The sequence below is a fragment of the Malus domestica genome, chromosome 02 (genome assembly GCF_042453785.1).
Source record: "Malus domestica chromosome 02, GDT2T_hap1".
NCBI lineage: Eukaryota > Viridiplantae > Streptophyta > Magnoliopsida > Rosales > Rosaceae > Malus > Malus domestica.
Genome location: NC_091662.1, coordinates 36,516,368 through 36,542,758, shown reverse-complemented (window position 1 = coordinate 36,542,758; position 26,391 = coordinate 36,516,368). Strand labels below are relative to the sequence as shown.

Genomic DNA, 26,391 nt, shown 5'->3' with positions numbered 1-26,391 from the left:
ATGAGTAGTAATTCTTCAAAACATTAGATAATTATTTAGAATGTTTTAAAGATTATGACCAATTTCAAACTACCCCTTAAAAAAATTATTCGTACTTAAACTCTAAAAAATTAAGATAACCCAACAACCGTATAAGAAAAAAGTTAAGTAGACTGTTGTCTTTACAGTGATTCCTCTTCTACCCGAAATTAAGTAATTTTATACACCAATTAACATGCTTTCACTTCACAATGACAGTATGAAAACCAGTGTTTATGAAATGAAAGTCACCTATTCACATTTTTAATTTACATTAAATTATCTCTGCACATTTTTTTTCACGAGTAAACGGTTGAGACAAAAAATGTGCGGGTGAGCAAACTCTTACTTTACAATATCAAAACATGTAAAGGGAGGGAGTGCCCAAAAGATACATAACATCAACCTCCCAAATCAACAATTGATGAATAAATGAATGGAGGCAGTCAGTAGAGACATGAACAGAAAACAAGGTTGAATCTGGGACAACACAAAGTTGTTGCAGACACAACTGCCGCTCGCTCCAAAGCTGCTGACACTTGATTTCTTACGTGCTACAAGGGCTACCAAACTTCCTCCACACAGATCAACAGCCAGCAGCCTTTAAAAAGTTATCGTAGGGGCTTGATGCCGGTAGCTGAAAGTGTGGATAGTACTGATACTCAGTTGCGCAAAGCATCGAAGAGCCGTTGCCAACAGATTGGTTGAGTGAAACGGCATTTGATTCAAGGAATGGATTTCCACTCTGCAGTCCCAAATGGTTTTCGGAAACTCAGAATATGCTAAAAACACAATGCGCATAAAGTGCAATAATATTTAACAGAAGAAATGTGAAAACAGATGGTAAATTAGTGGAAAATTTTAGATGTCAGGATTATGATTGAAGGAAAGGAAATACCGTAGGAGCGCCCAACGGAAGAAGAGAGGGGGTTTCCTTTTCCTGCTGGTTGCAATCATTAGAAAATCTAATCAAACTTTCTTGTCTCTGTTGAGCAACTATAAACGTCGACAACTTCTGCTGCTTCCCCATTTGAAGGGCCTCACACTGGCCAGCCATTTCCATGTAAGGCATGTTTGTCGCAACTGACACTGATAATCGTCCAACTTGATGAGTTGTCTCCGAAACCTACACACCAATCACTTCCTTAATTAGCACTATTTTCAACTTGATGTAATGTCCATTTATTTACGTATTTTCTGTCCGATTTCTACAAAGGTCAAAAACCAGAAACAGTTTATGAGTGACCTCACTTACCGAATTTAAAAGCTCGTCAATGCTTATTAAGCTTAGACTTTCCACGGCAACTTTTGTGTCTGGGTCGGTTTGATTTTCAGATGCATTGGCTAACACATCATCTTCAATTGTGAATAATGGGGGCTCAGCCTGCACAATAGAATCATTTTGTACGCTTAAGCTTAATTGTTTGGACCTTACAAAAAAATAAGGAAGTTGTTCGAGTAAATTACCTTATCAGGTTCTCCGTCATCTTGTACGCCAACTTGGTCGATCTCTATTGGTGTTTCCATGCTCAACGGAGCTCCCAAAGGACATGCATCATCAGGCATAAAATCATTAAGCAACTGCTGTTTTATAATTGATGAATCCTGTAATAAAAACACCGAAATAATCAGAATCACAAAGATATAGTTCCAATAATCAGAATGTGATAGGAAAACATACCTCTGGTGAATTTCTAAGCGTCTGCACTATCATGGTAGCAAATGATTCCTTCGATTGGTTCTCAGATTTTTCTATGGCGGAAAGTGACCTTAAAGCATTCTCATCATCTTCTTTTGATCCATAAACTTTCCTTACTTGGTCAGGTCCAGAAATGACAGCTTGCAACTTGTGATCGTCAACCAGTCGTAGAAATGGATCAACCTGACAGCACGTCATCAAAGCATATGCGTTAGTATTGAGCTAGGTTAACTTCAAAAACCTCAAGTCAAAGTAGAAATAAGTTAAAAGGTTCACAAACAACATTCAATGGAAATGTCGTCTGGAAACTCTGTTGCACGTACTGTTTCATTTGTAAGTGCTGCTTTAGCACAAGGGGCAAGAGCAACCACATTGTAGGCTTTAGCTGAGAAGATGATCATCGATGTTGCCAAGGTAAAGAGGGATCTGCGTCTTGATGGCTGTAATCCTGCAATAATGAAATCCCCTAGTTAAAGATGGCATCAGAAAAATTACAACCCAAAATGGTTTGCAGCCGTCAATTACATTTCAGTGCAACGAATATATTCGCAAACTAAAGTTGAAAATTTCATACTTCAAAAGGAAATTAGACCGAGATTTAAAAATTGCTACAGTTATACTTATAGGAAGCTTGCAACTAATCTCCAGCTTATTCATCTGTTAATAATGTACCAGTAATTGAGCTGCTTTTCTGAACCTTAAACATGAAATAACTTCTACACAATTCGTAAATCTTAAGTTGTTGAGCAAGCAAATTTTATACAATCTATATCTTGACATTTCTCTACGACATGAGCAATGCATTTATGTGGTTAAAACCTTAAAAGAAACTGTATGTTGCAGTGCAGTGAAAAATTATTATGTAAATAAATTGGACTCGATGGCTTACCTCCTCCAAGAGAAATGCTCCTTAAGGAAAAGGCTAGCTGAAAACTTCGGATTAGGGTCTCGTCGGATGTGTTCTACATGACATAGTGAATCCAAACAAAGAAAGTGAAAATTGGGGACAAACAAGAATGGAAGTAGTAGACCTTAACGATTAACATGCAAGAAAAAATGGAAGTTGTACCTTGGTCCGAGCATAAAGCAGCACAAGGCTGTAGGTATTAGCAATTGCTTCATAGTTCTCAGGTGTATTTAAAGGAGAGATGGATTGTGCCCAGATTGATGAAAGCAGAAGGGTAATCTGGCGAGTGCTTAACCTAAGGGACATTGTCTGCAAAATTAGTCAGAAGAAAAATGATCAAGCAATATTATGGTGTTCAAAGTATGTAGTCGCTATATGACAGGATAGAAGAACCACAAACCATACCGATTCTTTATCTGAAATACTAGTAGTTTTTTCATCAGCAGAAGGTGTATTTGATGGATTCCTTCTAATACTGTAGGCTCGGCTATAAGTTGACTTCAACCGGTTCATCACAGAATGATTACTGACTGAAGCATCCTCATTACCTACAGGGTCACTTGTAGCTGATGGATGCCTTCTTGAACTGAATTTGGACTTCAATCTGTTCAGCATGGACTCATTAGGAACTTTTGCTTCTTCCTGAATTACAACTTTGTCCTTCAGCTCCTGACCAATGTTTTGTTGTGAGTGTGATCCCTTGTTTAGTTTTTCAAAGAGGGCAGCTGATGAAGAAAATACTGATACAGTTCTTGAGAGAGTCCTTCCAATATTATTTTTCTCTGTAGTAATGGGAGTAGCAGCACATGGACGAGGGCAAACAGATGAGGGAACAAGCACGACAGAAAATATACGGTGTGCGCCCACCCTGGTTTCATGGTCTACACAGACCATAGCTACGAGTAACTGATGAAATAATGCCTCAGGAAATGTCTACAGAAATTCAGACATTCAAATCATAGAATGAAAAGAAAGAAAATCAGATGGAAACTTGGTAAGTTTGTGCACTAATGACTGTAGATTGAAGGAAGTGATATAGCTGATGCATTCTTGCCTTGTTTTGATATGTCAAATTAGGTATTGTTGCCACAATTTGACCAGTACGGTAAACAGTAGAAATCAAGGTTCTAGCCATAACGGTAATGTTAGTCATGTTTTCTAACATCACGGCCATCATATCAAGAACAGGACCTGCATCTCCTACCTGCACAATATACGAGCAATAAAACCTTGTGAGACTACTTGTTCCATCTTTAAAAAAAATGTAAAGGATGTTACAGTCACCTTATGTATCAACTGCACAAGGCACTCATCCACTGCTGCTTGAAATTTTCGGTTCCATTCAATTACTTCGGCCCCCAAATTTGAATCATCAAGTGAGCAATGTATACTTTTCCGCAGGTGTCTCATCATATCACTCAGAGCACCAATTATAGCAACTGATGATTGAACCTTTGCTTCTCGAGCAAGAGAGGTGGCAACATCTACAATGTCCAGCTGCATATTTGGGTTTTTAAGAACATTCTTGTGATCAAGATGCTTAATTAAGATGGACAATATGAAGTGCCTGTTCTGCCCTGCGAGAAAAAGGTTCACAGGTCATCAAAATATCAGTTGGACGATTGCAACTAATTTCAGCACAAAAGAAGACTAGTCAGGTTCCCATAGACAAGTTCTAAAGCAATTTGAAGAAATTTAAATACCATAATTTTCAATTATTATCTGCATATCCATCAAGACAGACAGTGCGAGCCCGTGTTTAGGAGACCAGAGATCTCCATTATCAAAATAGCGGAACAAAGATTCTAATACACGCCGCACGGTTGTAGCTTCCTTGGCTAACTTGGCAATGTTGTGCAGGCAAACCCTTGACCAAAATATGGGGTTATTCATGTCGTCCCTGCAAACAAAAACAAGAAGAAATGTAGACATTAGCTATAACATAATGAAATAGCAAGAATGATACATAATGATAGTTACGCAATACTGTGCCAATAAAAACTACCCTGCCACAAGGACTTCGCCTCTGTCACTCACTAACAGCCTCCAGGACGAAATCCTTGTCACGGGTTCTAGTGAAGCTGAAACTTCTTCGGAACTCCCAGTCTGGGTGTCTTGTTTGTCTGACTTTTTCTTTGGACCTCCATGATTTTCCAAGACTACTGAAACAACCTGATTTACAAAAGAAAAATAGAAGATTGTTGGAAGCTAATGATTTGCAGCTTGAAGAACGAAATTGGACTATTCCATAATTTGCCATTAGAAGTTTATGAAGAAGCCAGGCATGAAAAAAATACAGAAAGAACAAGAATTTGTAAACAATAGTTGATATCAAAAGGTGATTCGTATGCGTTTTTTCCTTTCTTCCAACAGCTACAAGTTGAAACGATACTTAATTAAAATCTGTCCGAATCTATGAACTTAAATGAGCAAATTTTTCTAGTTAGATAAAATAGCAATGGAAAAAAGTGTGAAAACAAATTATATAAGAATTAGACATATAGTACCAAATAAACTTACACTATCGAATTCTGATGAAATATGAGAGAATTCACCCATGAACCAAACCTGCACACAAAACACACTTGTGAGGGTGCATATGAGAGAATTTGTCACTCTTACAAGATTATAATTCCCCAAAAGATCCGGTGCCGCTCTTCATGAGTCAATAGTTATCCTTCTCACTGACATATAACAATTCTAATAAAGCTTTCACGTGTAAGTAACAATGTGAAAATTATGAATATCAGACTACATTATACTAAATTGAATATCCTATGAGAAACAAGTATCAGAGCATGAAGTAATAAACAAATTGAAATGGGGATGAATTACCATTGATGAAAGAACTTGAAGCCCAGCAGAACGCAAACGCTTATCCATCCCATCCTCCCTCGTTTCTTGAGCTAAGAGACAAAGTTTTGGAATCATGCCATCTAAGTTAAACATATACGTACCATCCTTCTGCAATATCGAAACAGCTACATGAGATAAAAAAACTTCCATAGGAGAAAAGCCTGCAGCTTCAAAAGAAAGTTAAGCCCAATCACCAAAAACAGAAACAAACAAACGACAATCTGAAAGAGAAAGAACATCCCGACGACTCGCACCTGATTATTTACAAACTCAAAAAGAGTTTCGCATCCTAAAAGACGTATTTCATCATGTCGTGTTTGATCAAGTAGAATCTGTACAATGCTAAGCACGCTACTTGCAAATAATGGCCTGCCATATATAAACAGATCACAACTTGTACATGAAAATTTCCGTGCAACTATGCATGAGCTAAATATAACTGCAGTGGATAGTCTTGTAATTTCATTTCATCAAGTCGTTCAATATCTTAATGGACAAGAATTCAAGGAAACTTTACCATACAACATAGATGAAAAAACTACTAGATACAAAGTGGTGTACAACTAGACCCAAGAAATTTACTTGAAATAGGTGGCACGATGAATCTGACGACAAAATGAGTTAACAGATAAGCATTGCTGTAAAGAAACTCTAAAGAATCTCATTGGTATATGCCTCCATCCAGCTTATACAGAATCACTTCTTTGATACTGAGATAATTCTAACTGTTGATGCACAAAATCAGCGAAGACTTTGGTACAACAGAAAGTGTCAGGTTTTGTGACCTTCGCTTGGTTGCTTCGGTCACTAGTGAGGATAAGTACGTAAATGAATAGAGACAGAGAAGCAAACACAGGATGTACGTGGTTCACCCAGATTGGCTACGTCCACGGAGTAGAGGAGTTCTTATTAGTAGTGAAGGGCTTACACAAGTACAAAGGATCAAGCTCTCAATTTAGTGAGTTCTTGTGAATGATTTAACACAAAATGGCATTAGGCAATATTGTGGGGGAATGACCCCTATTTATAGAAAAACTTGTAGCTTTGTCACATTGACATGTGTCATGTTGTGATTGGTTCTTGATGTCGACACGTGCTGCGCTCTGATTGGCTTCTAATCTTGACACGTGTCGAGTAGTGATTGGCCTCCTGGTCGGAGGGGAACTCTTCTGGGTCCTTGACAGTATAGCGTTGGCCGATGCTCGGTAGTTTCGGGATTGGTCAAGTATGGTACAAACAGTGCTCCCCTAAGTTCCCGAGTGAGGGAAACTCCTCGGTTGGGGACTTGCAAGATCCAATCCCTTGAGTAATCACGAAACTTCTAAGTACCGAAGTGTGGTCTGATCTTCATCTGCCCTTCTCTGGAAGTACCTTTCCTCCATCCGGGAATGGTGTACTTAGCTGATGTTGACGCACAAGGTAATGTATCAATTTCACTTGAAGCTTAGTTGTAGTTTCGGGCTTAGTCAAGTGTGATACAAACCCTATAGTAGGAGTCCCCCAAGTCGCCGAGCTAGGAGATCTGCCGAAAGAGGTGACAGACAAGGTAAGCAGTCAAACTTCCAAGTAAGCAACCCAGGATCAGAGGTTTGACTTCGGCTTCCGGTTGATTGTTCTCCTTCTCCTTGTCTCTCATTCAACTGCCAGGATAAGGAGAAGCAAATGGATAAGAGATGATATGAGATACTTTTGCTTTTGAAGAAGTAACTTTCCACAGGCTTATTCTTGAACTGTGTTGGAGGGGTTTCTGGTGCCCTTCAGAGTATAAGGCCGACTCAAAAATTTGAGGGTCAAAACAAGTCCATCAAATCTAGAGTACGTTCGACCTTGATGATATGGGATACTTTTGCTGTTGACGGAATAATGAATGTGGTATGGAAAGGTGTCGTGCTGTAGTGATCTGTTTCAGCTCACCGTTGAACCTTCTGCTTCAATCTTTTGCATGGCAGAAGTGGTGTGCAACCTTTGCATTTAAATGGTCCTTCAGAACATTCCTTCATAGTGACTCATCCACGCTTGGCAGCTTCAGTGTAAAGAGCCAATATCTGATCAACTGTCATGAGGTATTTGCCGGTGGAATTCGTGACCTTGACAGCAGTTGAGGATGAGTACTCGAGAGCAATGCTAAGTAAGCAACCAGGCAAAGGCTCCAGGCAGTCAGTTCCAAATTGGAGGTTTGATTTCAGGTTCCGACTGACTGCTCTCTTTCTCCTTGTCTTGCAGGTGTGGACAAGGACAAAGACAAAGACAGGGAGAAAGCATGATATGGGATACTCTTGCTTTCGACCCTGATGATATGAGATACTCTTGTTCTTGGTGTGGCTTATTTGCTGAGGTATTATCGGGGGGAAATAAAGCTGAGTATTTCGAGAGATTATGTTGAGGGTGCCTTTTCGAATGCGAGAAAGGGTTGAGCATTTTTGCAGGTTTGCCTGTCCGTTGAGGAGGGAGGTCAATGTATATAGGGATTTCCCAATAACAAGTAGTAATGCTATTCCTTTACCCTTCTTGGTCACAGCAATGTAGTGGGAGCTGCCAGCTTCACGTGTTTTAATTTTGTCAGAGCACTTTGAAAAAGTGGTATGTGGTATCTGGAAAGCTGATATTACGTGTGGAGATTACAGACAAGCTTTATCTAAGGAAATCTGGCTCTCGAAGTTCTGAGAGTTGTGCCTCTTCGGTTTTCGAACAAGCAATCCCGTCGAAGATCTGACTCTCGAGATTCGGAAAGCGGTGCTACTCCGGTTTTTGAGAAAGTAATTATGTTGGGAGTCTTTTCTCGAATGTGAATAAAGGTTGGTCGTTCTTGCCAACCTGTCTTGCCACAAAACACGGAGGTCGACACACATAGGGACTTTCCAGTTGTCAAGCAGTGGTGCTGTTCCTTTACCCTTATGGGTAATAGTAGGGTAGCTGGCACTTCGAAATTCTCGTGCCTAAACTTTGTCAGAGATCTTTGACAAAGTTATATGTGGTACCCGAGGAGTTGATGGTGCATATGGAGAGCGGTGATTGATCAGTAAGATTCACGTGCTTTCTACTTCACCAGAAATCTTCGACAGATTGCCCGTAATTTCCGCAAAGCTGATTGTGCATGTGACAGGTGCTGACGAGGCTGCAAAAGCAGGTGCTTCTTCGATTTCTGAGATCGGCCCTCGTGGTCTCTGAGCAGCCCAGCTTTTGAGAAAGCATTCGCCTCTTCGATTTCTGAGATCGGCCCTCGTGGTCTCTGAGCAGCCCAGCTTTTGAGAAAGCAAACGCCTCTTCGATTTCTGAAGCTCCGTCGAGTGCAGATTTTTATAGAGGCTGGCATTAAGTTCCACAGCACACTTGAATCTCTACCAGTAGAAGCTCATTTCTTGCACTTCTAAGATCTTGATTTGTCTGACCTCTTCCTTCTTCAACACATTTGAAAATGTCTGGACCCTCCGACCGTCGTTTTGACTTGAACCTTGGAGAAGAGACAGCCACGCCTTCTCCAGACAACATATGGCGCCCATCCTTCATATCCCCTACTGGTCCTCTTACCGTTGGGGATTCTGTGATGAAGAATGATATGACCGCTGCAGTGGTGGCCAGGAACCTTCTCACTCCCAAAGATAACAGACTACTTTCCAAACGGTCTGATGAGTTGGCTGTTAAGGACTCTCTGGCTCTTAGTGTTCAGTGTGCAGGTTCTGTGTCTAATATGGCCCAACGCCTATTTGCTAGAACCCGCCAAGTTGAATCATTGGCTGCTGAAGTGATGAGTCTCAAACAGGAGATTAGAGGGCTCAAGCATGAGAATAAGCAGTTGCACCGGCTCGCCCATGACTATGCTACAAACATGAAGAGGAAGCTTGACCAGATGAAGGAATCTGATGGTAAGGTTTTACTTGATCATCAGCGGTTTGTGGGTTTGTTCCAAAGGCATTTATTGCCTTCGTCCTCTGGGGCTGTACCTGGTAATGAAGCTTCAAATGATGAACCTCCAATGCCTCCTCCTTCTGGGGTTTTGTCAAGTACTGAGGCTCCGGATAACCACCCTCCGGTGCTTTCTCTTTCTGGGGCTCTACCGACTGCTGAGACTTCCCCTAAGCAACCTTTGTGAAGGCTCCCTTTTGTTTGTTTATTTTGACTCATGTATATGTACATATTTGTGGCTTATCGAAAATATTAATAAATAAGCTTTGCTTCATTTCAACATATTGTGTTAAATACACCAAAGCCTTCTTCATAAAGTTCTTTGAATTTTTGCTTTTGTTGAAACCTGTATTGTTGAAGCTTTGTGAGTGAAGCATGTAGTTTGAGGTAGTGTTCCCTTAATTTCCCGAGTGAGGAAAACTTCTCGGTTGGAGACTTGAAAAATCCAAGTCACTGAGTAGTCACGAACTTTTGAGTACCAAGGCGTAGTAGCATATGGTGGGAGTCCCCCAAGTCTCTAGTCGAGGGAGTTGACGAATGAGGTGTCTTGCTAATAGTCCATGTCGTAAGTACCAAAACTTCATTCTTTTGTTTTCTAAGTGGTAGCCCCGGACTTTTTCTTCATAGATTTTGTTGATGAAGGTTGCTAGGCCCGAATAAGTGGAATTGCAGAAGGTGTAACCGTTGGTGCATTAACATCATAATGGAAGCATCACAATGATGGAAGCATCACAATGATGAAAGCATCATAATGATGAAAACACCATAATGATGAAACATCATAATGATGTTTCTTTGGTGGAATTGTTTTTCATTTCCCCTAACAACCGGAATTGTTTTTCAACATAACACCATCATCTGTAGGTCGAATCACAAAGTTGTCTTCATGAAAGTTGTTCGTTAATTCCTTAACTACAACATATCCAAATTGGAGAGCCATCGGAGCAGTACAACTCCAGAAATCCAGGTATGATGAGTGACTGTTTATCATTTGTCTGTCAACCCGTCAGATTAGTTGTGAGCTTTGAAACTCTATTTTCTCTTGCTCAGATCAGCATGCTTTCTTCATTGAAGTTGTTCCTCAGCTTGTGAACTACAACATATCCAAATTTGAGATCCCTCGGAGCTGTATAACTCAAGAAACTCAGGTATGATGAATGACTGGTTATTATTTTTCTGTCAACCCGTCAGATTTGTTGTGAGCTTCGAAACTCCATTTTCTCTTGTTCAGATCGGTATGCTTTCTTCATTGAAGTTGTTCCTCAGCTTGTGAACTACAACATATCCAAATTTGAGATCCCTCGGAGCTGTATAACTCAAGAAACTCAGGTATGATGAATGACTGGTTATTATTTTTCTGTCAACCCGTCAGATTTGTTGTGAGCTTCGAAACTCCATTTTCTCTTGTTCAGATCGGTATGCTTTCTTCATTGAAGTTGTTCCTCAGCTTGTGAACTACAACATATCCAAATTTGAGATCCCTCGGAGCTGTATAACTCAAGAAATTCAGGTATGATGAATGACTGGTTATTATTTGTCTGTCAACCCGTCAGATTTGTTGTGAGCTTCGAAACTCCATTTTCTCTTGTTCAGATCGGTATGCTTTCTTCATTGAAGTTGTTCCTCATCGACTCTTTCATAACATATCAAACATTCAGGATGAACTAACGGTTAAATATTTCCAGATCTTCGAAACATCACAACAGCTTCGAAATCTGCAAGAAGCCGACTATCATGTTTGGAGCTTCAACACTTTAATTTCCGTCGCTCAAACAGAAATGGTTCCTTCTTGAAAGTTGTTCATATGCTCAAGAACTATAGGGTGTCCAAAATTCAGCTCCATTGGAGAAGAGCAGAGGTTGCAGAAATTTGATAGATGAAAGGAGGCGGAAGAGGGAGAGAGAGAAAAAGTCTCTTGGGTTGGATTTCTATTTTGGAGCAGATTCCAATTTTTGTAGCACCTTCATTATTGATGAATTGCTTGTACTTTTGTCCATTATGAAATTTGGGACTTTGGCTTGTTGTTGGATCTATTATAATATGTTTGGGAACATATATAAGTGAATAAATAAGAAGGAAAATTTTGGGCCCTTGTGGGTGTAAAACAAAAAATGTTTATGTTTACCCAAGTGTTTTTGTACAAGTTCAAGGGCATCTTGGGTTTTGTGAACAAAATTTGTTTATTTGGAGCAAGGTTTTGTGTTGAAGCTTTGTAGGTGAAGCTTTGGTGTTGAAGCTTTGTGGGTGAAGCTTTGGAGGTGAAGCTTTTCGGGTGAAGCTTGTTGGGTGAAGCTTTTTAGGTGAAGCTTTGTGGGTGAAGCTTTTTAGGTGAAGCTTTTCGGGTGAAGCTTTTTGGGTGAAGCTTTTTAGGTGAAGCTTTTCGGGTGAAGCTGTTTGGGTGAAGCTGTTTTAGGTGAAGCTTTGATGGTGAAGCTTTTTGGGTGAAGCTTTTTAGGTGAAGCTTTTTGGGTGAAGCTTTTTAGGTGAAGCTTTGATGGTGAAGCTTTTTGGGTGAAGCTTTTTAGGTGAAGCTTTGTGGGTGAAGCTTTGGAGGTGAAGCTTTTCGGGTGAAGCTTGTTGGGTGAAGCTTTTTAGGTGAAGCTTTGTGGGTGAAGCTTTGGAGGTGAAGCTTTTCGGGTGAAGCTTTTTGGATGAAGTTGTTTTTTTTTTTTTTTTTTTTTTTTTTTTTTTTTTTTTTTTTTGGCGCTTGACACGGTCTTCATTTGCTTGTTTTGTAGTGACTCTTTATTGAATTCATTGCCAAATGGCCTTCATTACATAGGATGCCGAACGGCTATAGCTCAACACTTGTACATCGTGAGTCTATTTGTAGTAGTACTTCAAGTGATCAGCGTTCCATGGATGGCCAAGGGTCTTGCCATCGGAGCTTCTAAGTGTGTAAGAGCCAGGGCGACTGATGCCAATGACTTCATACGGTCCATCCCAGTTTGGACTAAGTGTGCCTTCACTCGGGACTCTGTCGCAGAGTAATCTTTTCTTTAAGACCCAGTCTCCTATTTTGAAAGAACGAAGCTTGACCCTAGAGTCATAATAGTTGGAGATGCGCTGCTTGTAGGCGACATTCCTCAAGTGAGCTTGGTTTCTGTGTTCCTCGACTAAATCCAAGTTGAGGGTGAGTTGTTTGTCATTTTCACTTTGAATGTAGTTCTGGACTCGGAATGTTGCTTGCTCGAGCTCAACAGGGACAACCGCCTCTGTGCCAAAGGCAAGTGAGAATGGAGTTTCTCCTGTTGAAGTCCGATATGAAGTGCGATATGACCAAAGAACTTGGGGTACAAATTCTGGCCAACAGCCTTTAGCTTTGTCCAAGCTGGTTTTCAAAGTGCGCTTGATTATTTTGTTGATGGCCTCAACTTGTCCATTAGACTGGGGATGAGCTGGAGAGGCAAAGCATAAGTTGATGTTGAACTTAGAGCAGAACAACCTGAACTTCTTGTTGTCAAACTGTCGCCCATTGTCAGTGACTATCGCATTGGGAATGCCGAATCTACAAAGGATGTTCTTCCACACGAAGTCTTCTATCTTTGCCTCAGTAATGGTTGCCAAGGGTTCTACTTCGGCCCACTTTGTGAAGTAGTCCACTGCAACGACTGCGTAACAGACTTTGCCCTTCCCTGCCGGCATTGGGCCGATCAAATCAAGTCCCCACTGGGCGAAGGGCCAAGGGCTGATCATAGGAGTAAGAGGCTCTGGAGGGGAATGAGGAATAGTTGCATATCGTTGACATTTGTCACATGAGCGGGATACTTTGATGGCATCCTGGTGGAGTGTTGGCCAGTAATATCCTTGGCGAAAAGTCTTGTGTGCTAGGGACCGAGATCCAGCATGATCTCCACAGACTCCCTCATGTATTTCCCGAAGGACGATTTCCGCCTCGGCAGGCGTAAGACACCTTAAGTATGGCAGGCTAAAACCTCGCTTATAGAGTTGATCATTGATGATCAGGTAGCGGGTAGACTTGTATCGAATTTGCTTAGCCTGGACTTTATCATTTGGGAGGGTGCCATGAGCAAGGAAATTATAGATCGGGGTGATCCAACTATCCCCCTGTTGTAAGTTGCATACTTCTGCGGCCATGGTGCTTGGTGTTGCCAACAGTTCGACATGAATTTTTCTTCCAATCTTGTCTTCCACAGCTGAGGCGAGGCGAGCCAGGGCGTCTGCATGACTGTTTGCCGCTCGAGGAACTTGGGTGATCTGGTAGTGGAAGTGCTTGAGCAAAAGTTGTGTTTGCGCAAGATATGCTGCCATGGAGCTGTCCTTAGCATCAAAGTTGTTGGTAACCTGGTTGACCACTAATTGGGAGTCACTGAAAATATCAATTTGTTTAACCCCGAGGTGTTTGGCCAAACGTAATCCTGCTAGAAGGGCTTCATACTCGGCCTCATTGTTTGATGCCTTGAATTTGAAACGAAGAGCATACTCCATTGCTACTTTGTCGGGCGTAGTCAAGACTAGTCCCGCTCCACAGCCCTGTTGGTTGGATGAGCCATCAACATACAGACTCCATGCTGGGGTTGTTGGTTCTATCTTCTGAGCTTCCGGGGGTAATGAAGCCACTGCTTCAGGTGTAGAAGCAATGTCAACCGGATATGTGAAGTCGGCAATGAAGTCTGCCACTGCTTGGCCCTTCTCAGCTGGCTTTGGTTGGTAGGAGATGTCAAACTCACCCAACGCTATTGCCCATTTGATCATTCGCCCTGAAGTGTCAGGACTTTGGAGTATCTGTCGAAGAGGATAATTGGTAAGCACGATGATGGAGTGCGCTTGGAAGTAAGGGCGGAGTTTTCGAGCAGACATGACCAATGCCAGAGCCAATTTCTCAATGTTAGAGTACCGTGTCTCCGCATCTTGTAAGGCTTTGCTAGCGTAGTAGACAGGTCGCTCAATATTCCCATCCTTTCGAATGAGAACGGAACTTACGGCTGAAGCTGATACCGATAGGTAGATAATGAGAATGTCTCCTACCTCGGGCTTGGAGAGTAGAGGGGCTTTACTCATGTACTCCTTGAGGTTTTTGAATGCCTCGGCACATTCATCAGTCCATGTAATGTACTTCCTACTTCCCTTAAGTGCTTTAAAAAAGGGAGCACATTTGTCTGTGGCCTTAGAAATGAACCTGGTTAAGGCTGCCACCTTGCCAGTAAGGCTCTGGATGTCCTTTGAAGTTACCGGTTCCTTCATGTCGAGGATTGCTTTGATCTTCTCGGGATTAGCTTCAATGCCTCGTTGGCTAATCATGAAACCTAAGAATTTGCCAGAGCCTACGCCGAAGGCACATTTGTTGGGGTTTAACCTCATTCGATACCTCTTCAAAATAGTGAAAGTTTCATATAGGTTGGTGATGTGTTGGTCAGCATGTTTGCTCTTGACTAACATATCATCAACGTAAACTTCCATGCTCTTCCCAATCTGCTCGGCGAACATTGAGTTGACTAGTCTCTGATAAGTCGCTCCTGCATTCTTTAGGCCGAAAGGCATGACTTTGTAGCAGTATAGTCCTCTGTCGGTAGTGAAGGCTGTGTGTTCTTGATCCGAAGGGTTCATGAGGATTTGGTTGTATCCTGAGTAAGCATCCATGAAGCTCAGGAGTTCACATCCGGCCGTAGAGTCTATAAGTCTGTCAATAAGAGGAAGAGGGAAGCTATCTTTCGGACACCCTTTGTTTAGGTCGGTGTAGTCAACACACATTCTCCACAAGACCTTTTGAAGCAAAAGACTTTCTTTGGTCGGATTTTTCTTAACAAGGACCACATTTGCTACCCATGTCGGGTAATTGACTTCGCGGACAAAGCCTATGCCTTTGAGTTTTTCAACTTCTGCTTTCATTGCCTCGTATCGTTCAGCGTCATAAGATCTTCGCTTCTGTCTCACCGGCTTGATCTTGGGGTCAATACTCAAACGATGACAGATGACATCGGGAGAGATGCCTGGCATGTCCTCGTATGACCAGGCGAAGACTTCAGTGTTCTCTTTCAAAAAAGATATCAATGCTAACCGAAGGGGTGGTGACAATGTGGTGCCAATCTTCACCATGCGATCTGGATAATCTCTTGAGATAGGTACCTTCTCCAACTCTTTAGCAGGTTGGGCTTGCTGGGTGAAAGAGTCATCTCGAGGATCATCGGGTTGATTGTTGCTATCAGGAATATCCAAGTTCGCTTCATCTAAGCTGGTCTTTGTGACTTGGTCATGTACAGACAGGGTTTCCTTGGGTCCGGGCAAGTGTTGTTGCTTAACTGAAGTGTTGTAACATGATCGTGCACTAAGCTGATCTCCTCTGATGTAGCCGTTGCCATGGGGGGTTGGAAATTTCATCAACAGCATATGCGTGGATACCATAGCCTTGAGATCATTGATGCCTGTGCGCCCAAAGATGACATTGTATGCCGTTGGGCAGTCAACCACTAGGAAGTTAGTGGTAATGGTAGCCGTGTAAGGGCCTGTACCAATAGTAAAGGGTAAATGTATGCTCCCTAAGGGTTGCACGATATCACCGGAGAAGCTTATCAGAGGAGAAATCGAGCGATCGAGCAAGTGTTCAGCTACACTGAGTGCCCTGAAAGCTTCGGCAAACATGATATTGACCGAAGCCCCTGTGTCTACGAGGATTCGTCGAACATCAAAGTTGGCTATGTGAGCCTCCACGATCAATGGGTCGTTATGAGGGTAGATGATGCCTCTTTCTTCCTCAGGGTAGAAACATATCGGATCCCAGTTAGGCTTTTGATACTTCCCTCCCCTGATGTCTTCCACGTGAAACACTTGGTGACCAGGCCTCAGAATTCGTTCACTGTTTTTCATGGCCCTATTGGAAGATTCAGATATGGGTGTGCCGCCGCTTATGGAATATATGACATTCACCTGGCGTTGGTTACGGTTATCCCTTTGAGGGTGAAGGAGGAATTGATCAATTTTTCCTTCTCGTGCCAAAGCTTCAATACGATCACGGAGGATGATACATTTCTCGCTATCATGGCCGTTATGCTCATGGTAGCAACAAAACATGCCCGCGTTATTCGGGGGCGTGTAATCTGGGTGCCTCGGCTTTGGCTTTGGTATCAGGTGAGCTATGCTGGGGTAAATGGCCGCGCATGTGGCATTCAAGGGCGTGTATGTCTCATACCTTGGGGTAGGGGGTATCTTGACGCGGGTTTGACCCACTGCATTGACTGCCTGGGGGCGAGCGTTATTGTGGCGATACCCTTGGTTATCGGGATAGTGTCCCTTACTCTTTTTACTGAAATGAGAGTGGTGAGGATGGAAATCCTTCCTCTTGCCTTGAAATTGATATGTCTGTTGATTCGGCGAAGCATTATGCAAGGCATGGGGAGGTGCCACTGCTGTTTGGAAAGTCGAGGTCTTCTCATTTAGGTGAGTCTGGCTTCCACCTCCCACTTGTTGATAAAGGATGGTTGTAGGGGGTTTCTCCTGATATGTCTTTGCCTCGGCGGAGGCATGGTTATAAGCCTGCGCCATCACCTCAGAGTAAGTCTTCCAAGTATTGGCATTGATCATGTATTTAAAGAAACAATCACGTAGGCCTGCCGTGAAGGCTTTGAGGGCAGTCTTGTCGTCTGCCTCGGCACACCGGGAGTATTCATGGCTGAAGCGGCCAGCATACATACGTAATGACTCGTCTGGCTTCTGGCGGATAGTGTACAGGTCATCTGCAGAGTGCAAGCGATCGGTTTGGAAAATGTGTTGGGAAACAAATAGTTTCCTCAATTCCTCAAATGAGTCTACCGTCTCAGGTGTAAGACGACAATACCAATTTAGAGCTCCGCCAGAGAGGGTGGAGGGGAAGAGAAGACATCGCTCTTCGTCGGTGTGCATCCGGTATGCCATGGTGGACTCAAAGAGGTTAAGGTGCTCAATCGGGTCCTCTTTTCCAGTATAAAGTTGCAAGCCAAGCTTTTGCTTTGTCTTTGCTTGAAGGGGGGTGTTGAGGATCCTCCTTGTAAGAGGGCCAGGCCTGGGTTGGTTCCAGTCAGGTATTTCAGCCTGACGTTCAGCCTTCAACTTGTTTACTTCCTCAATAAGTTGTAGGACAAGGGGGTCCTGAGCGGAGTTATGTGCCACTGGAGCTTTCTTTCGTAAATCTCCATCTCCTCTTGGAATTAGGAAGGTTTGATCAAGGGCATGTGATTTTTCCCTGGACTCGTTGTACTGGCTTCCAGGGTATGTCTGTCGGAACACCTCTGAGTCCCCTGTACCCTCATGTCTCTCTAGGACATGTTGCCCCTTCCCCAAATTGGTGGCCGGCTCGGGCCGTGGCAGGGGACCGAGTCTCTCAGAAATCCTTGGGTCATTGATCTTTGAGCTTATATGGATGGAATTCTCTCGACGTTGCTTCAGGAAATCCCGACAATCGCGAAAGACGGCTTTCGATCCTTCTGCCCCTTCAGCAAAGAGGTGTCTCCCTCCACTTCTCATGGTTCGGGTCGAAGCAACTGGGTTAAGAGAAGCCTCATGTTGATTATCAAGTCGAGGGGTAATCTGTTCCCTATCAGGGATATCTATGTCGAATGCATGTGACCCTCCATGTTGGAGGGCACCCAGTTGATGGTTGACTTCCACGGGGGCAACAAGCTCGCGTGTCTGAGCTTGCCTAGCTTCGTGGAGTGTCTCGAAGAGCTTCTCATATTGCTCCTGGAGGACCTCATTCTTCATTGCTATCTTGTTGTTCTGAGCTTCCAACTCATCGACTTTAGCTTGAAGAAGAACTCGTTTTCCTTCCTTCTTTCGTTGTTTCGCACTATGTGCAAGGGGGGTGTCATTCTGTGTGCTGTGGCTTCCTTCGCTTCCCATGTTGGAGAGGGATGCCTGGTCAAAAGAAAGTGTACGAATGATAGAAACCAGCTTGACACAGCTGAAGAGAGTAGGAATAAGTGTCGTTTCCCACAGACGGCGCCAAATGTTGATGCACAAAATCAGCGAAGACTTTGGTACAACAGAAAGTGTCAGGTTTTGTGACCTTCGCTTGGTTGCTTCGGTCACTAGTGAGGATAAGTACGTAAATGAATAGAGACAGAGAAGCAAACACAGGATGTACGTGGTTCACCCAGATTGGCTACGTCCACGGAGTAGAGGAGTTCTTATTAGTAGTGAAGGGCTTACACAAGTACAAAGGATCAAGCTCTCAATTTAGTGAGTTCTTGTGAATGATTTAACACAAAATGGCATTAGGCAATATTGTGGGGGAATGACCCCTATTTATAGAAAAACTTGTAGCTTTGTCACATTGACATGTGTCATGTTGTGATTGGTTCTTGATGTCGACACGTGCTGCGCTCTGATTGGCTTCTAATCTTGACACGTGTCGAGTAGTGATTGGCCTCCTGGTCGGAGGGGAACTCTTCTGGGTCCTTGACAGTATAGCGTTGGCCGATGCTCGGTAGTTTCGGGATTGGTCAAGTATGGTACAAACACTAACCATTATGATAGTGTTTGAGTTTGTCTGTGTTCATGTTAGACTCACCGCTTCTTAGCCGAGGATAAAATATGTATACATATATGCCAAGATATGACTGTATCTATGATCTATGCCATATGAGAAAACTCATGGGATAAATCTCAGATTTTGGCATCAACAAATACAATATCAATAGATACACAAATGAAGGTTAGCTTGAATTTCCTAGCTAGGTGAAAAATTCCAGTCAATTCACCTCATGCAAAATCTAAATCGACCTATGAAAAGTATTGTTTGTGTTGTGAACATAAAGTCCTACATTGGACATTCAGCGCCTTGCACTCTGTAATCATGTGCCTGTAAATTGATGCCAGAGCAGGATGTACGCACATCCGATTGGCCTGATTTGGCCACAGATGCTCCATGTCATCCAACATAATTAATTCTCGTGTTTGGCAAAGTCAGCACACATAGGAAGATGAGTTGAGAAAGTAAAAATCCACAGATGCTCGAACATTAACAATTTGGAGACAATACAAGTGAACCGAGCTTCAAAAAACTAGTGCCTTCCTTTTGCTTCATATAGCCGATCCCACTCAGTGACTTGGATTTTCCAAGTCTCCAACCAAGAAGTTTTCCTCACTCGGGAAATTAAGGGAACACTACCCCAACCTACATGCTCCACTCAGAAAGCTTCAACATACAAGCTTCAACAAAAGAAAATTCAAAGAACTTAGCGAAGAATGCTTTGGTGTATTTAACACAATACGTTGAAATGAAGGAAAACTTATTTATTGATATCCCCGATAAGCTACAAATATGTACATATACATGAGTCAAAATAAACACACAAGAGGGAGCCTTCACAAAGGTTGCTTAGGAGAAGTCTCAGCAGTCGGTAGAGCCCCAGAAAGAGAAGGCACCGGAGGGGGATCATTTGGAGCCTCAGTACTGGACAGAACCCTAGAAGGAGGAGGCATCAGAGGTTGATCATTTGGAGCTTCATTACGCGGTACAGCCCCAGAAGACGAAGGCAATAAATGCCTTTGGAACAAACCCACAAATCTCTGATGATCAAGTAAAACCTGACCATCAGTTTCCTTCATCTGGTCAAGCTTCCTCTTCATGTTTGTAGCATAGTCATGTGCGAGCCGGTGCAACTGTTTATTCTCATGCTTGAGCCCTCTAATCTCCTGTTTGAGACTCATCACTTCAGCCGCCAATGATTCAACTTGGCGGGTTCGAGCAAATAGGCGTTGGGCCATATTAGACACAGAACCTGCACACTGAACACTGAGAGCCAGCGAATCCTTAACAGCTAACTCATCAGACCGTTTGGAAAGTAGTCTGTTATCTTTGGGAGTGAGAAGGTTCCTGGCCACCACCGCAGCGGTCATATCATTCTTCATCACGGAATCCCCAACGGTAAGAAGACCAATTGGGGAGACGAAGGATGGGCGCCATATGTTGTCTGGAGAAGGCGGGGCTGCCTCTTCAACAAGGTTCAAGTCAAAACGACGGTCGGAGGGGCCAGACATTTTCAAAGGTGTTGAAGAGAAGAGGTCGGACAAATCAAGATCTTAGAAGTGCAAGAATGAAGCTTCTACTGGTGGAGATTCAAGTGTGCTTTGGAACTTAATGCCAGCCCCTATAAAAATCTGCACTCGACGGAGCTTCAGAAATCAAAGAGGCGCCTGCTCAGAAATCGAAGAGGCGTTTGCTTTCTCAAAAGTTGGGCTGCTTAGAGATCACGAGGGTTGATCTCAGAAATCGAAGAGCCGTTTGCTTTCTCAAAAGTTGGGCTGCTCAAAGACCACGAAGGCCGATCTCAGAAATCGAAGAGGCGCTCGCTTTCTCAAAAGCTGGGCTCCCTAGAGACCACGAGGGCCGATCTCAGAAATCGAAGAGGCACCTACTTTTCCAGCCTTGTCAGCACCTGTCACACGCACACTCAGCTTTGCGGAAATTATGGGCATTCTGTCAAAGACTTCTGGGGAAGTAGAAAACACATGAATCTTACTGTTCAATCACCCACTTCCCACACGCAACAATAGCTCATGGGTACCACAGATAACTTTGCCAAAGTTCTCTGCCAAAGTTGAGCACGTGAAGCTTGCAGCTCCCACTACATCGCTCTGACCAAGAAGGGTCAAAGAATAGCAAACAAACAGCACTAACAAAGTTTAGACCCATAAATTTTGAAGGTCTAGCTACCATATTATTACCCACAAGGGTAAAGGAACAGTACCACTGCTGGATAATTGGAAAGTCCATGTATGTCAACCTCTGTGCTTCGTGGCAAGGTAGACTAGCAAACATGCCCAACCTTTACTCACACTCGAGAAAACACTCCCAATAAGATTGCTTGCTCCAAAATCGAAGAGGCACCGTCCTCCGAATCTAAAGAGCCAGACTCCCAACATGACTACTTTCTTAAAAATCGAAGAGAGGGTAAAGGAACAGTACCATTGCTGGATAATTGGAAAGTCCCTGTGTGTCAACCTCTGTGCTTCGTGGCAAGGTAGACTAGCAAACATGCCCAACCTTTACTCACATTCGAGAAAACACTCCCAACAAGATTGCTTGCTCCAAAATCGAAGAGGCACCGCCCTCCGAATCTCGAGAGCCACTCTCCCAACATGATTACTTTCTCAAAAATCGAAGAGACACTGCTCCCCGAATCTCGAGAGCCAGACCCCCAGCATGATTGCTTTCTCAAAAATCGGTGAGGCACCGTTCTCCGAATCAATCGAAGAGGCGCTCGCTTTCTCAAAAGCTGGGCTGCTCAGAGACCACGAGGGCCGATCTCAGAAATCGAAGAGGCACCTACTTTTCTAGCCTTGTCAGCACCTGTCACACGCACACTCAGCTTTGCAGAAATTATGGGCATTCTGTCGAAGACTTCTGGTGAAGTAGAAAGCACATGAATCTTACTGTTCAATCACCCACTTCCCACACGCAACAATAACTCATGGGTACCACAGATCACTTTGCCAAAGTTCTCTGCCAAAGTTGAGCACGTGAAGCTTGCAGCTCCCACTACATCGCTCTGACCAAGAAAGGTAAAAGAATAGCAAAGAAACAGCACTAACAAAGTTTAGACACATAAATTTTGAAGGTCTAGCTACCATATTATTACCCACAAGGGTAAAGGAACAGTACCACTGCTGGATAATTGGAAAGTCTCTGTGTGTCAACCTCTGTGCTTCGTGGCAAGGTAGACTAGCAAACATGCCCAACCTTTACTCACATTCGAGAAAACAGTCCCAACAAGATTGCTTGCTCCAAAATCGAAGAGGCACCGTCCTCCGAATCTCGAGAGCCAGACTCCCAACATGACTACTTTCTCAAAATCGAAGAGAGGGTAAAGGAACAGTACCATTGCTGGATAATTGGAAAGTCCTTGTGTGTCAACCTTTGTGCTTCGTGGCAAGGTAGACTAGCAAACATATCCAACCTTTACTCACATTCGAGACAACACTCCCAACAAGATTGCTTGCTCCAAAATCGAAGAGGCACCGCCCTCCGAATCTCGAGAGCCAGACTCCCAACATGATTACTTCCTAAAAAATCGAAGAGACACTGCTCTCCGAATCTCGAGAGTCAGACCCCCAGCATGATTGCTTTCTCAAAAATCGAAGAGGCATCGTTCTCCGAATCTCGAGAGCCAGATACCACAGACCACTTTTTCAAAGTGCTCTGACAGAGTTAAAACATGTGAAACTGGCAGCTCCCACTACCGTGCTATGACCAAGCAGGGTAAAGGAATAGCATTACTACTTGTTGTTAGGGAGACCCCTATATATGTCGACCTCCATCCCCAACGGACAGGCAGACCTGCAAAAATGCTCAACCCTTCATCATATCTGAGAGGGCACTCCCAACAAAGCCTTTCGAAATATTCAGCTTTCTTTCCCCCTGATAATACCTCTGCAAACAAGCTATACTAGAGCAAGAATATCTCATATCATCAGGGTTAAAAGCAAGAGTATCCCATATCATGCTTTTTCCCTGTTTTTTCTTTTGGCCTTGTTTTTACCTGCAAGACAAGGAGAAAGAGAGCAATCAGTCAGCACTTGGAATCAAGCTTCCAGCCAGGAACTGACTGCCTGGAACCCCTTACCTGATTACTTACCTGACATTGCTCTCGAGTACTCATCTTCAACATCTTATGTTTCCAGGGAAGATTCCACATCTGCTTGAGGAACAGATAGGGCAAGTGCGAAGGATACAAGGAAGCATGTGGAGACAAGCGTAACAGCACACGTGCCGATACATCCATTACTCTGTCAAAAGCAAAAGTATCCCATATCAGCAGGGTGGAACGTACTCTAGATTTGATGGACTTGTTTTGACCCTCAAATTCTTCAGTCGGCCTTATACTCTGGAGGAAACCAGAAAACCCTCCAGCTCAGTTCAAGAATAAGCCTGTGGAAAGTTACTTCTTCAAAAGCAAAAGTATCTCATATCATCTCTTCTCATTTTTCTTCTCTTTATCCTTCATGCTGCTGCAAGATGGGGAGAAGGTGAACAATCAGTCGGAGCTCTGATTGCTTACCTTGTCTGTCACCTCTTTCAGCAGACCCCCTAGCTCGGCGACTTGGGGGACTCCTACTACATGGTTTGTATCGCGCTTGACCAAGCCTGAAACTACAAGTAAGCTTCAAGTGAAATTGATACATTACCTTGTGCATCTCCACCAGTTAAAGATACCACCCCTGGATGGAGGAAGAGTACTTCCAGAGAAGATGCCACATCTACCTATGAGACAGATAAGGCAAGTCAAGACGTCACCACACTCCGATACTTAGAAGTTTCGTGATTACGAGATCATTCTCCCACAATATTTCCTAATGTCATTTGTACTAAATCATTCACTCGTACTCACTAAATGAGAGCTTGAACCTATGTACTTGTGTAAACCCTTCACAATTAATGAGAACTCTTCTATTCCGTGAACGTAGCCAATCTGGGTGAACCACGTACATCTTGTGTTTGCTTTCCTATCTCTATCCATTTATATACTTATCCACACTAATGACCGGAGCAATCTAGCGAAGATCACAAAAAGCGACCGTTTTCGTTACCTAGGATCTATCTTGCAAGAGAACGGAGAATTAGATGGAGATCTCAACCATAGAATACGAGCTGGATGGAAAGAGTGCATCCGGCGTGTTGTGTGACCGTCGTAGGCCACTGAAGCTCAAGGGAAAATTTTATAGGACGACAATAAGGCCAGCGATGGTGTATGGCAGAGAATGTTGGGTGGTGAAGCATCAACACGTACACAAAATGGGTGTAGCGGAGATGAGGATGCTTCGTGGGATGTGTGGGCACACGAGAAAGGATAAGATTGGGAATGAGGATATCCGAGGTAAAGTAGGAGTAGCCGAAATTGTAGGAAAGATGAGAGAAAATCGGCTCTGGTGATTTGGACATGTGCAAAGAAGGCCGACTGACGCTCCGGTTCGAAGATGTGACTACGGGACAGAGGTTCAGGGCCGAAGGGGTAGAGAAAGACCTAGGAAAACTTTGGAAGAGACTCTAAGAAAAGACTTAGAGTACTTGGATCTAACGGAGGACATGACACAAAACCGAGCGCAATGGCGTTCTAGGATTCATATAGCCGACCCCACTTAGTGGGAAAAGGCTTTGTTGTTGTTGTTGTTGTTGTATAAAAGTGCCCCATAATTTTCACAGGTTAAGACTCAAATAGGCACATTATTCTGAGGTGAAAATTCACAAATTTGGTGTCAAGTAAGTTGTCATCAGTCTAGCACTCCAGCCAATTGATCTAGGCTTTCTCAATAATGTTTTGGAATCTGAAGACAGAAACATACTAAGCAACAACCTCGATAAATAACTCACATTTGCTCCTTACAAGAGACCAACAACTTCCGGTAGATGCACATGACAACTTTCACTGAGTGAAAGTTTTCAGTCCTCAAATCCTTGTAACACCGTTGCTCCAGAGTAGTTGTGATCTGAATTATAAATTTAGAACCTCTATCAACTTAACAGAAGAATACACAAATGAAAAGTAAAATAAAATTTATAACTTTGAAAGGTCAAGAAAATGAATAAACATTATTTACTAAGGGGTGAAAAAACAACGATAGACCGGAAGAAAATTAAAAGGTAAGGAACCATTTAAATATAATGAATCCCTTCTGTTTAGCATGTTTCAAATTTAAATGTCATTACTTTCCATAATTAAGTTCATGCACATAATTAACTATCATTCTTCATCATCTTAGCCAAAACATAAGAGGTATTGTGTTTCAATTAATCTCAGATTTTGGGACTACACATATGCCTCTTACAAATTGACCATCTCTAGTTACTTTACCAGTTCAATTTGGTGTAGTACTTAATACAAACCGCCCTTATAAACAACGGTCCCTCCTCCTGAAGAGTCCTCCAAACCAAAAGAAACTTCCACATCAGTAGAACTGTGACTAAATTCCACAAGGACCTTCAACTTTTCTGTTTAACCAGTTAAACTAGTATATCATTCTAAGAAAATCATACCCTCACCCAAATTGACTTAAGTCAGCAGCTTCATATACGAGGATACATCACAATTTTGACATTAAATTATCACTTAAGTTCATGGCAACAATGTGAACCATATTTTACACAATGAGAAGAGGTTGCACCTTTGGAATACGGAGAGGAGTTTTTGAAGCATATTCACATAGTTTACTAATCTTGCGATCGTTTGGTTCTTCGTCCTGCCAAAAAGGGAAAGAAATGATCCAATAACACAACTGAAGGAACAAACATGAAATAAAAACTTTGCATACAAACCAGTTGTGCTCAAACCCTGATTAAACAAAAAGTCCGAACACAAAATTGTGAGGAATTCATATTAAAGGAGGAAAAAGAAGGGGAAATGCAAACACCAAATTGTGAACAATTTTTGGATAACACTATGGTAACGTGATAAGAACCGTAAATTTAACAATGTAACTTACAGAAAGCTTCACCATATTATCCGACCTCATTATATAGTGAATAATAAAGAGAAAATTGTTCGTTTCTTGCAACACAAGTTACCATTTTTTTCACAAGATCCCCCAATAACCAAAACGCCTCACATTGCTTCTGTATACAATTTACATGGTTCTTTTTTTTTTTTTTTCAATTTGCAGCATAAAATTAATCTTCAATTAGACATTCACATTAATTTTAAAAATACCCAACAAGAATAAAAATGTGAATAAAAGAGATCACACCGGAGAGCGAGGAAATATCTCGGCGAGCATCTGCTTGTATCGTTTGACGGGATGCCGTGATCTCGCACGCAATGCTGGACAGAAGAAACACAGGCTTTCACAAACAGGGAACACTTGCCTTGAAATCACACCCATCTTTTTTTTTTCTTCAGCCAAACTCCTCAATTTTCTCAAACCATCTACAACAACATATACGTATGAGAGGGAGTGGGAATCGGATTGTGGAATTGTAAGAAGGTGACGGTGGTGGCGGTTGTAGGGTATGCCTCCGGGGATCAGACGGTGGAGATGGATCGAGGGAGAAGAACGGATCACCGAAGCTCACCACCGGAGG

General features: G+C 42.7%; 1 protein-coding gene and 1 long non-coding RNA gene across 2 annotated transcripts; one reads left to right on the top strand and one right to left on the bottom strand.

Moving 5' to 3' along the window:
• Positions 1 to 251: 251 nt before the first annotated feature.
• Positions 252 to 26,391, bottom strand: LOC103414060 (protein SEMI-ROLLED LEAF 2). Its single transcript, XM_070817933.1, has 19 exons — positions 26,058 to 26,391; positions 25,479 to 25,553; positions 24,688 to 24,803; positions 5,735 to 5,849; positions 5,460 to 5,588; positions 5,145 to 5,192; positions 4,630 to 4,796; positions 4,328 to 4,524; positions 3,909 to 4,201; positions 3,679 to 3,828; positions 3,030 to 3,557; positions 2,787 to 2,933; positions 2,607 to 2,679; positions 2,041 to 2,165; positions 1,700 to 1,900; positions 1,486 to 1,623; positions 1,274 to 1,402; positions 917 to 1,144; positions 252 to 763 (listed from the first exon to the last, which is right to left on the bottom strand). The coding sequence occupies exons 1-19, from the start codon at positions 26,190 to 26,192 to the stop codon at positions 605 to 607; spliced, it is 3,153 nt and encodes a 1,050-aa protein (XP_070674034.1). The 5' UTR covers positions 26,193 to 26,391; the 3' UTR covers positions 252 to 604.
• Positions 10,052 to 11,473, top strand: LOC139193975 (uncharacterized). Its single transcript, XR_011578571.1, has 5 exons — positions 10,052 to 10,350; positions 10,434 to 10,531; positions 10,615 to 10,712; positions 10,796 to 10,893; positions 11,069 to 11,473. It is a non-coding gene; the product is annotated as an uncharacterized lncRNA (long non-coding RNA).

Excerpts from the sequence above, each read along its gene's own strand:
- LOC103414060 (XM_070817933.1), bottom strand. The coding sequence starts at position 26,192 with ATGGGTGTGATTTCAAGGCAAGTGTTCCCTGTTTGTGAAAGCCTGTGT. Across the intron at positions 24,804-25,478 it reads CTCCTCTCCGTATTCCAAAG|ATCACAACTACTCTGGAGCA; the intron begins GTGCAACCTCTT and ends TTTATAATTCAG. Across the intron at positions 5,850-24,687 it reads GTCTCTTGTAAGGAGCAAAT|GCCATTATTTGCAAGTAGCG; the intron begins GTGAGTTATTTA and ends TATATATGGCAG.